The sequence below is a fragment of the Belonocnema kinseyi genome, chromosome 1, assembly GCF_010883055.1.
Source record: "Belonocnema kinseyi isolate 2016_QV_RU_SX_M_011 chromosome 1, B_treatae_v1, whole genome shotgun sequence".
NCBI lineage: Eukaryota > Metazoa > Arthropoda > Insecta > Hymenoptera > Cynipidae > Belonocnema > Belonocnema kinseyi.
This window is the reverse complement of record NC_046657.1, coordinates 92,312,789-92,324,587: the sequence shown is the minus strand read 5'-3', so window position 1 is coordinate 92,324,587 and position 11,799 is coordinate 92,312,789. Positions and strand designations below refer to the sequence as shown.

The 11,799-nt window shown below is 30.6% G+C and overlaps 1 protein-coding gene across 1 annotated transcript in view; it reads right to left on the bottom strand.

The window, feature by feature from the left end:
• LOC117172651 (WASH complex subunit 5) overlaps positions 1-10,950 on the bottom strand; it is a 31,113-nt gene extending 20,163 nt beyond the window's left edge. Inside the window, exons 1-5 of the mRNA XM_033360772.1 lie at positions 10,753-10,950; positions 2,435-2,537; positions 2,179-2,370; positions 1,196-1,410; positions 650-1,016 (exon numbers count right to left, since the gene is read on the bottom strand). Coding sequence (XP_033216663.1) covers positions 650-1,016; positions 1,196-1,410; positions 2,179-2,370; positions 2,435-2,537; positions 10,753-10,877 — 1,002 coding nt within the window. The 5' untranslated portion in view covers positions 10,878-10,950. The remainder of the gene's footprint in view (positions 1-649; positions 1,017-1,195; positions 1,411-2,178; positions 2,371-2,434; positions 2,538-10,752) is intronic.
• Between the last annotated feature and the right edge of the window lie 849 nt (positions 10,951-11,799).

Genomic DNA, 11,799 nt, shown 5'->3' with positions numbered 1-11,799 from the left:
GTAAAATTTTTTTTTTTTAAATATGTTATAGGTTTTTGGGGTCGCTGATTACGAACCTTGTGTCCGCTGACCTTTATCGCGTCAGGTTCAAGGTCATGACCTTTTTTTAAAAAAATTTTTACCGGTTTTTCTCGATTTGACCTTCAAATGACCTTGAACCTGAAGCGATAGAGTTCAACGGATACCAGATTCGTAATTAGCGACTCCAAAAACCTATAACGTATTTTTTTGGATTTTTTTACCGTTTTCTCTCGATTTGACCTTCCAATGACCTTGAACCTGACGCGATAAAAGCCAAAGGACGCCAGATTTGTATTCGGCGACCTCGAAAACCATAGTAAACCCGAGCTAACCTCAGAATACATGTTTAAGAGTGTCAAATCTCTCGAAAATACAGGTAGTGGGTAGTGGTGTTTCCTATATTTGTAGGGGTGGCTGGGGGGTGGAGGGTAGTCCGTTTAGCGTGCAATCGACTCGGGATACTTATAAGATACTACCATGATTTTTTTAGATTTTTTGGTTCAAAAATAAATTAGGCCAAAAACCGGCCTTACCGACCCTCCCCCTTACGCCAAAAGAAACAATAGCTTTTTTATCAGTAGAAAATTGTAAACTTTAAAATTATTAAAATACTAAAAGAACTTCTTACTTCCATTGCCTGACCGTACTTTTGAGATACGATCTTAATATTGTTACTCTCAAGAGTATTGTTCAAAGCCGAACGTGCAGCTTTGTACGGAAGCCACCAATCCCAAAGATCTATTACGATTCCCATATAAACGCTTATGACCCAAGTATCAGGAAAAAATCTGTCTACTATTTCCCTCATAATTGCCGTTTGATTGTGCAATGCGGTTGGTTTGAATGACAATATCACGACCAGCATTGAAGACTGATTTGCTAGGGCAACACTTCGGTGTTCTGGATGCGGAAATGCAACACTCTGGTTATAAAGTTCGTCGGATCTCAAGCGGGCGATAACAAGATCGATGAACGAAGTATTGATAGGCACTCTCCTAAAATACAAATATTTGCAATTTTAGAAACAACAATATATCAAAGTGTATTTCACATAGTAAACAAAGATTAATGATTTGACACTTGCAAATTTTAAGAGAAATGCAGAAAAAGAAACTTTTTCTTTTGGAGATATTATTTTAACTAAATGAATAATGAAGTTCTGAGGAAATCTTACTCGAAGTAAACTTCAGGATAATTGGGAGGCCTTTTCCCTGAAGATTTTACAAATCCAGTCGATCTTAATAGCATACAAACGTCTTCCACTCTCGTTGCTGATGAACCTTGAGCGTGATATCGATAATAAGAAACAAGTAATCGCTCTCTGATGGGCCCCTCAAAATAGAAGTCCGTCAAGAGTAACATGATACCATATAAGTAAATAGCTTCACACTGAAAAAAATTATTCAATTTGAGCTTAAACAGTTTGAAAAATAATAGGAGACACGTTTTAAATAGAAATCTACGGAATTCCGTGAAGTAGACAAAAGATATAATGCATCAATTTTTATTCTGCAGGAAATCCTTTTAACGAAAAAACAAAAAGCTTCAATCGGTAAGGCAAGGTGACCGCTAAAATACAAGACAAAATCCCTATTTTCACACATTTTTTCCGGGCATTAAAATTACAAAAATTAAGCTTTTAAAGCTTAAAGCAATCAAAGTAAAACTTCCGAGTTTGAATATTTAGAATAAAAACTTAAAACACTTATAGATACAAATTAGAAACCTTCTAATTAGACCATGTTCAAATGTAAGGGCTTCAAAATATTAAAATAATAAAATTTATCAGAGGCCCTCAATATTCTTTAACTTAAAAATGTAAACCTGAACATTTAAAAGGTTTAAAATGAAATGCCGTCAAATTTTCATTCCTAAAAATTGTATTAAAAATGACATATTAAAGCAAATTTAAAAGGTTTTGAATTTAAAAGCTAAATTTTAAGACTTAAAAACTGTGTTATTTAAATTTAAGGTTTAAAAACTGGATACTTTTAAATCTGAAGTCTTGGAAATGAAACCATATGAAAATTAGATATTCAAAACGGCACAATTTTTTCGGTGATTTCACCTACTATCATACAATAGTAGTCACGCAATGAAAATTTAATTTATCAAGTAATTCTCTGGAAGATAATTAGTAAAAAATAAATTGGGTACCATTAACTGCTTTCCTTCCTCATTTAACATAATGGATTCAACTGTCTGTTGAATATATATTCCATCCTCCAATTCGTCTACGTAAGAATTCAACTCGGTAATATATTTATGAATGCCTTCGAAGGCTATGTAAAATCTTAAAAGAATTTGAGAATAATTGTTTCGAAGCTCCTCATCTAAGACTTGTAAATTCTGTGAATATAAATTAATTTTGTAATGCAATATTATTTTATCAAAATATATTTTCATAACTTACAGCATCATTTTCAATCTTTTCTTCACATGCAGTTGCAGTTTTGAAGTAAGCGAAGTCTATCACAACCGAACCATAATTTTGAATATCCCTCTTCGAATCCAATCTGAAGTGTAAGCAATTTGGTTATTATTGTGTGTTGCCAGTTCTGCTTTCTGGGATATTCGCATTTTTGTGAGTAAGGGTCGAAATTACACATTTTCGGTTTTCAGTAGGCGATGATATTTCAGTTTGTGCTTAATGTGTTGTTACCATAATAAAAATAATCTTTTTATATTCAATTCTGAAATTTGCTATTGCACTACTACTATTACTATTACACAAGTTTGTGGATTTTTTATGAATACATTTTTTCCTTGTAACAATTTCGTAAAGAATCTTAAAGAAGCTACAACTATTTTTACCACTTGGATGTTTCTTCTATCAAAAAAATATAATTCACTCAAAAGCAAAATTGTTCATTATCCACAAAAACCCGAATATCTTTCTAAAATAAACATCAACAAATGCTCTCCTTTCTCGCGAAAATTCACGCTCCACACATTAATATAAAACAAAATTTTAACCATTTTTCTCTCAATTTCAAATGAAAACGGAATGTTTGTTCAGAATTGAAAAGAAAAGTTACATTTCTGAATAATTTACATTCCCGAAGGAGAGTTTGAGTACCCTAGTAAATATGACATTTAGACATCAATAGACGCCATTTAGAATACGCAGACGGAATCTTATACGGTCCTTAGTAGTTTTAAATAGGATTTTTATTTTAAGTTGGTTTCTAACAGGTCTTATTCGGTATTTATATTCGTTTGTTGATTTTTTTCTAATGGATCTAAGTGGAAACAATAAGGTATTATTTTACTGTACATGATATTAAGTACAAAATTGTTGTTTGAAAAAGTTCTATTAGGTATTTTATTGAACATTCGGAACGAAATTACCCGAATTAAAATTCGAAGTGATGTATTTGAAGCGGCTCTATTACGCACTTATTGAGATTTGCTTTATTCCAATTGCTGCAAGTTTGAATTTGCTTCCCTAGCAGGTTCTATTACTGCCGTGACTAAAAAAAAACACCGTTAACTGCATAAAAATCGAAAAATGAGTTTTTAATATAGTTGGAATCATGAAGAAAAGATACACCTGATTATCGAAATATTTTTTCCAAATTGCTAATAACTTTTTAAATAATTATTGCTAAATTTTGGGGAAATGCCGTTAACTACAAATTTTGGTGTGTCGTGGTTTAGGAAAGAACCGTAACTGGCCATTAACTGCAGGATGAAATCACGGACGGCTGAATACGTCACAGAAAAATTCAAAAAAACACCGCAAAAGGCAGTTATGGACTTTACTAAATTATCGGGCGGTGATATCGAACATTCGTCATTTCCGAGAGGTCCGTATTTGTTTACAGTATTCTCCTGAATCATCGAAACCCGAGAAAAAAAGTGTGTAATTCGAGAAAAGCCGTAACTATAATTATTTTAAGCTGTAAATGAAAAATTATTATTGAATGTTTGTATTCGTTATAATTAATAACAGTATTAAGGTAATAAGAAGTTGTAATGTTAAAAAATGCATTTAAAAAATATTTGTAAATCATTTCAATTGTTTAAAGAGGAAAAAATAATATGTATATTTCCAGAGAAAATTTATCAAATATTATTTTTAAATTTGTTTTATTTAATACTTTTAATTGGTTAACAAATTAAAAAATATATTCATCTTTTGAGTTTACAACACACATTATTTTACGAAGATAATATCGAAAATAATTTTTACTTTAACACGTTTAAATTGAAAATATTTTAGACAGGTAAAATAAAAAAATTGACAATATTTATAATGGAATGCAAAGAAATTTAACTTCTATCATTTCTGAATGAAAGCGTTTAAAATTGGATAAATTTTAATTGGAAAAAATTTCAAACAGAAGCTTCCAAACTTCAAAACATTCGAACTAAAACTTTCTAATTTAGACAATTGCATTAGGAAGAAGTTGAAAATACGAACTAAATTGATTATTTCAAAGAAAAGCTTATACATTTTTAAAAAATTAAAAAAATTATTATTTAACTTAAAAATTAATTTGATGAACTTTTCTAAATCAAAAATGAAATCACCTTTATTTCCACCGTTAAAACTGAAAAAATTTCCAATTGTGAACCTTTAAAATTGAATAATTGAGCTTGTGGATTCCATAACGTCATTAGCGCTCGGACTCGCTCTCCCAGTACTCCGTTCGTTGCCGAATCGCAGAAAATTTTTCGATAAAACGTTGAATAACCAAATTTTTTAAAAGAATGCCCATTTTTTTTAAACGGACAATGAAACTTCGTCTGTTTTTATACCAATGCAAGTTACGATTTATAATAATATACATTTATGGGACTGATATACAATTTCAGGGAGAAACTCGAGTGCGAAGCACGAGATACGTGATAAGAATGTGTTCTTTAAAGCCGAAGGAGCTTTAACAAAATAGAATTCACAATCATCAGATTACTGTTGTCGATGCTTTCATCTTTAGTTTTTAAAAGTCTGTGAACAAAGATCGAGCGCGTGGCCCGAGGTAAATACATTGTCAGGAGCGAAGCGCGAGAACTAACAGTCGCTCGCTCAAACTTGCGAGCGAAGCATATTTTTTAAAAATTTTTTTATCAAATTGAGTTTTTTCAAAATTAAAATTAAAATTTGAATATATTGTTGCTGTGGCAAAAATTAAAAATAGCAAATACAAATTCTCTTAAGAATTTAATTCTGAACATTTCTAAAACAAGAACCTTAAAATCAGTTAAGAAATACGACCTGCGGGCGATTATGAACAAAACCTTCTTATTCTAGACCACTGTGGACGGTACGAGGGCTCCGCGCCTGTCGACTTGATCCGAGTGGGCCCACAGAAATAAAAAATCGCTCGAATCTTTTAAACAAAGAGAAAAATTAGACTGTTGTGTCAAAATTGTCCTTAAACACCAAGAAGCAACTTTGCCACTGGAAGTTTTCCGTCCGCGAAACAATCCTGTAGACTTTTTCTCGTCAAAGTCTGATGAAACGATTTCTGGCGGCGATGGTTTACAATAATTTCCATGTTGCAAATATCAGAAAAAAATATATTTTTAAAACCTAATTGGCATCGGTAGAGGTTTTTCTACATATTTGGAGAAAAATCGAGATCATTTCCTCTAGCAGCAGCCAAGTTTTCGCGAGTTTAGTTTCAAAAGTCAATGATCTCGGTACAATAAAAATTTCCGGTTTTTAATTTTTAATAAAAAAAAACTGTCAATTTGATAAAAAAAATCTCAATCAAAGATGTGCGTCTACAGAGTATCAAAATGAAAGATTTGATAGTTGCACACTTTTCAGTTTAAAGGATTTGTAATTAAACTATTTTTAATTAAATGTCTCCCAAGTACATTCAAATATTAAAGTTTTCCTATTTGAAAAATGTTCCAAATTTTCCAAAGGTTGAAAAATTGCAATTGAATAGTTTCTTTAATTTTCAAAGGTTTTATTTTCTGAATTCAGACTTCTTTTGTTAAACACTAGATTTTCAACTTTCCCAATCATAAGTTTAAGTTTTACAATTAAAATTGAATTGATTGAATTTCGAAAAGTATAATTGAATATTTAAAAATAACTCATTTATAGACGATTTAAATTTACTTACAGTAATCCAAGTAGTTTAAATTCCACGATTAAAACTGAAAGGATTGAATTTCGAAAATCATAATTAAAAATTTTAATATTGTTAATTTCTAAATAATTAAATTTACAAAAAAGTTTTAATATCACAATAATTCGCGATTCTAACGTTTTTTTTTTGTTAGGAAAATTCAATTATGAAGGTTTAGAATTGAAAATTGTTCTATTACGAACGGTGAAAATAAAGGTGAATTTGTTTTTTAATTTCAGAAGAATTTGTCTAATCAGTTTTAATGTTAAAATATTTTAATAATACTATTTGCATTCCTATGAATTTTGTATGATTTAAATCCTTTTGAGATTTTTGAATTCAAATTAAAATTGTTCAATTCTGAACGCTTAAAATTAAAAATGAGACAATCATAATTTATTTCACTTAAAAAATTTGCTAAATACATAACTTATTATTAAAACAGTTGTTCTTTGTAATCTGCACGATACCGACGAACGCTAAATGTGTTAAAATACTTTATTTTAGAATTATTATTTAAAAAAATATATCTTATGCTATATATTTTTTTTTATGATTAAAATGTGAAATTTTATCACATGATTATAATCCAAGTATGTTTGAAATCCTTTCAGTTTCATTATTATTATTATTCATGAAATTGAATAAAACTTATAATATTCTTATATATAGAAATAAGCTCCCAGTGATTTGAGAGGATGCGGTTCACGGCAAAAGAATATGAAAGAGTGGGATTATTATAAAATATTATTAAATTGTGAAATTATAATCATTATTCAATATTACATATCATAATATATCCATAATGGTTTTATCTTTTTAACGATTTTTTAAAAGAAGCCCAATAGATATTAATCATATTTATTTCAATAAATTGTAATTATAATTTCATAATTTAATCATATTTTATGATAATCCCACTCTTTCATATTCTTTTGCCGCGACCCACATCCTCTCAAATCACGGGGGGCTATTTCGAAGGTCTGTGATTCGAAGAGATCCGTAACTGACCGTTACGACATTTTCCGAATTTCAGCATCCCAATAAACATCGTTAATTGTATTTTAGATAATTAATTAACATTTTTTAACTTTTTTTTTTTGCAAAACTGAAAAGATCATATGAAAATTAGTCAAGAATAACAACAAAAACTTCCAAAAATGAATTAGAATCCGCGATACACGGGAATAAAGATTCGAACAGTTTTCAGTGTCAACGGTTCTTTCTGAAATCACGGCAGATTAGGCATTTTAGTGGACCTTCGGAATAGAATGACCCGGATTGAAATGCGAAGTGATGTGCTGTAAGCGGCTCTATTAGGTACCTATTAGAATTTATTTTGTTCAAAGCGCTAGAAGTACGAAATTGCTTCTCAAAACTGGTTTTATTATCGAAATAGTTATCCCAACTTCCCACTGCATATATGGCTCGAAATAGAAAATTGGTCTTTGAAGGCTTCTATAGGTCAATATTTCTGTATAAACAATTTTTTAACGACGAATATCTGCGGAAATTGAATCTACGACTTTGTCGAATACGCCTTCGTTGAAATTATTTCAATGAACGAGTCCAAAAATATTTAGCTACAAATTCGAAACTTTTTCTTAGCAAATTAAACATTTTGAAATTTTGAGTTCAACTCTATACAAAAATATAAAAAAGTAGTCCTAAAAATGTGGAAAAATCATCAAATCAAGAGTAAATTCTACTATCTAAATCTAAATAAACATCCCAATTGAACATTATGAAATTAATGAGTAAAAGTCTGACGTTGCTTTTTATAAAAGAATGAAGGCAAACACTAGATTAAACAAAGGTTTGAATCCAGGATTTCAACATGTTCATTTTGCTAAAAAAACTTCTGACTTTGAACTTAAATATTTGTTGAATCATTTATTAAAATAGGCTCAACGTACGCGGATTTGCCACAACATTTTCTAATCTTTCAAATGATTGCACTAAAAAAGCCGCAGATTCAGGTTCTGCACAGATATTTGTCTTTGAAATGAATTATACATTTTCAAATAGTCACAAGAAATGTACCCAACATTTTCATCGGTAGCGTAGGTAGGAAAAGCCGTAGTGGGCCGGGAGACCCGATTTTCTCGTAATTTATAATTTTGGTTTTCAGAACTAATCTTTTCAGGAATAGGTAGAAGCATTTATATGGCGGATGACAAAAAAATAAATTATGTAAAAGCACACTATTTTAATTTAATAATCGAGCTTTATTCTCGAAACTATTTCAAAACAGACAGGTTCTACACTTCAAGTTGCAGAATATCTCGACGAGAAAATAATTTGATTTTTAGAGGACATTTTTTTTTAACTGCTCAAGTTTTTGATCTAATTCAGACATTCCAATTTTATTTGATTAATCTGGCTAGTTTTACCATTCTCTTTCAAAGTCAATAGGAAAATATAAGAAAAGTAAAACATTAACAAAATGGTAACGATTTATTAGAAAGTATAGATAACTTTAACAAAAAACCCACACTTATATTTGTTGCCAATCTTCTATTCAATTTGTACTTTTATAAGGAAGACATCCTGCGTCTTTTATGGGGGCTAAACCATTTTGTGGACCAGAGCATTTTGCTTTTAAAATTTTATTTTCTTGGAAACAACGAGATATACGAAAAAATATTTTTGAAAATGGTGAAAAACATGGGAAAAAATCAGTTTTTTTTTATTGTCTCATTCCGGTTCATCTTTACGGGCAACTTTCACCTAAAATGATGAGGAAATGAGTTCTTTTGAAAAACAAGAAACTTTATTTATAAAACTAATGTTAAACAAAGTTTCATAACAAAAGGATCATATTCAAAAGGCCATAATTTTGGATCTATAAGAGCTAGAAGAATGTTTTTCTTTTACATCTACTCAAAATCAAGTCTTCTTGAAATAAATATTTAGCAGTTTTTACCAGATATGCGTAGGGAATAAGCTATTTCCCCAAAACTATGTGAAAATATTTTTTCATTCAAATTGTTCGCTTTAGATCGACTTCTTCTCACCATAACTCCCAAACTTTTCGAAATAGGACATTCGATTATTTCATTTTGCAGAAAATTCCTAGCAATTTAATCTTTGTATCTGGGACATAGGATAAACCGGAATAAGGCAATTTTCAAAAAACTTTTTCCCATGTTTTCGCCATTTTTCAAAAATATTGACGGGTCATGTTCTCGTAAGATGTGCAGCACCGACTTCAAAAAAATAAAAAGAGTTTTCTCAAAAATGGCTCAAGCTATTTTTTTCTTTTCGGGCTCAAAATGATCGCGGAGAATCCCAGAAGTATATTCAGAAAAAAACTGAAAAATGCAAGTCCTTTTGGGTTGAAGTCAGTCAAGGCACACCATGAGAAGTAGAAATTGCAGAGTATCACAAATTTACAAGAGGTATTTTTGTTGAACTTTGTCAAACGTGCAAACTTTTATTTCAATATTTTGTTGAACTTTTATTGTTTTCGAGAAAAATGCGAAAATTTGATTTTCTGAAGAAAATTCTCTTATCTTTCTTCCTTATGAATGGTTAAATTTAACAAAAAATTGTCGCCATTTCATTATATAATATCTAAATTAGATTTAAAAAAAAAACTATAGAAGTTTAAATATTTTTTTTCGATATAGACATCAAAATTCATATAGTCGCAACTACATGGCATTTTTTTCACAAAACAAAAAAATTCGTGTCGTCTAATCCGCCCCCCCCCCCCCCAAAAAAAACGACAAAATATTTGTGTTTAAAAATAACGATAAGTTTCCACGTGGAAGTCAATGTCAAGTTTTGAATTTCCATGTGGATTTGCACATGGTTCGATGAATTCGCTTTATTTTTCACGTGAAATTTGACATGCTTGACTTAATTCATGCGGGTTTTCCCGTAAATTTCCAAGTGGATGTTTTTAACTGGAAAAAATTTTACCTGTCTGAATATTGATTTAAAAATTTAACATTTTCTTGAAAATATTCATATTTACATCATTTTATTATTTACGTGTAGGTATTTTTTTTCAAATGTTTGGAAAATTAAAAAAACTCGATTGGAAGAATATTTAAAAACTTGGCTTGAAAAATATAAAAAATGATACAAATAGCAAGAAAAACAAGAAATTATATATTTAAACATCAGTACATTAGGTACAATCAGCGTTCTTTACATGTAGATTTCAAAAAGATCTTATGACAGAGAAATTGTGTCCCGTTGCGCCCCTTTGTCATGATCTTTCGTGCAGAATTGAACTTATTATATAATCTAAATAATAAATACTTGTCACCGATACGTTTCACAATAAACCTTCATGAATTCATGTGATTTTTTTGAACTGCCATATCAGTTCCTCTACCTTTTCGATAATTCCTGCAATTCAGAACTTATGACAAAATCGGATGTTCCGTCTCGTCCTGATCACAGCTAAATGAACGTATTAGAAAAAAAGAGAGAGAAATGGTGACGGATTATTGGAATCTACGTTATCTATTTTTGAATTTAGAACACTCGTGATTTCGTACAGAATGTTCTTTTTATACTCTGTATAATACAAACAGAAAATTCCGTTAGTAATTTACAGATTTAAAATAAATCGATTGTCCAATTAATTTGTTTATTTAATTTGTAATCAAAATAAATTAAACTTAACCTATAAACTGGTGGGATATAATCCTTCAGTCGCATCAGTTCAGCAATAATTGCATTTCCACGAGAAATCAAACGCAGAAGATTTTGCCCACACATATTGTTGGCCGCGATGAAGTCTCCCATCATGAAGACGAAATAAAGAATTTAAATCTCATTCCACAACAAAATAAGTTTACAAAACAACAGAAACATGTCATCAAGTCAGCAAGTGTCAGATTTCTCCATTTCTCTCAGAGCGCTGCCCCAAGGAGTTCGTAGATTAGCGGAACAGTTTTGACCAATGAGGTGACTGCTAAAGCTTGTGAAGGCAGCTCATTGGTAAAAACTTCTACTAATCTAGGGACCCTGTAGTAAGGGACGCGCCACCTTGGCAGCTGACTGCGGATTGGTCGAGCGAGAAGAGAGAGACACTTCCGTTCCATAGCAAGATGCTGTACCAAAATTTACTACAGTTTTGCGCTTCCATATGCGAATTGCGAATAGTGCAATCATGTTTAAGGGCATGTGATTTCCCCGGCTTTTTTTCCACAAAAATGAAAATTTTTAAAAACTGAATTCGGAGATGCTATAAAATATCATAACGGACGTCCCCGGACTCTTTTTTGAGGGATAATAACAAAAAAATTTATTGTGCTAAATAAAACTTTTATGCATATGTATTATTTTGAGGTTACGTCGTTTTTCATCTCTGCCTTTCCGATAATCTGGAAATTATTTATGAAATAAACTTTTTTGATTGCCTGCAAAAAGGGTTAGTTCCGGGAGATTAGTTACTATGTTTATTTGCAAGTCCAAAGTTTTCGGCCAAAAATATTGTGTAGTTTGGAAGTAACGTTCGGATGAATTGTAACACACATAACCTCGAAATATACACGTACGTTGTTAGCAATATGAAAAATTTGTTGATAAAAAAACACAAAAAAATGTGTGGGGACGTCCGTTAGCGTGTTCGCTATCATTTCCCAAATTTTTAAGACAAAATATTGATTATTCTAGAAAAAAAGCCGTCGGAACCTAAAACTGGTAAAATCGATACTAATTCCTAAGC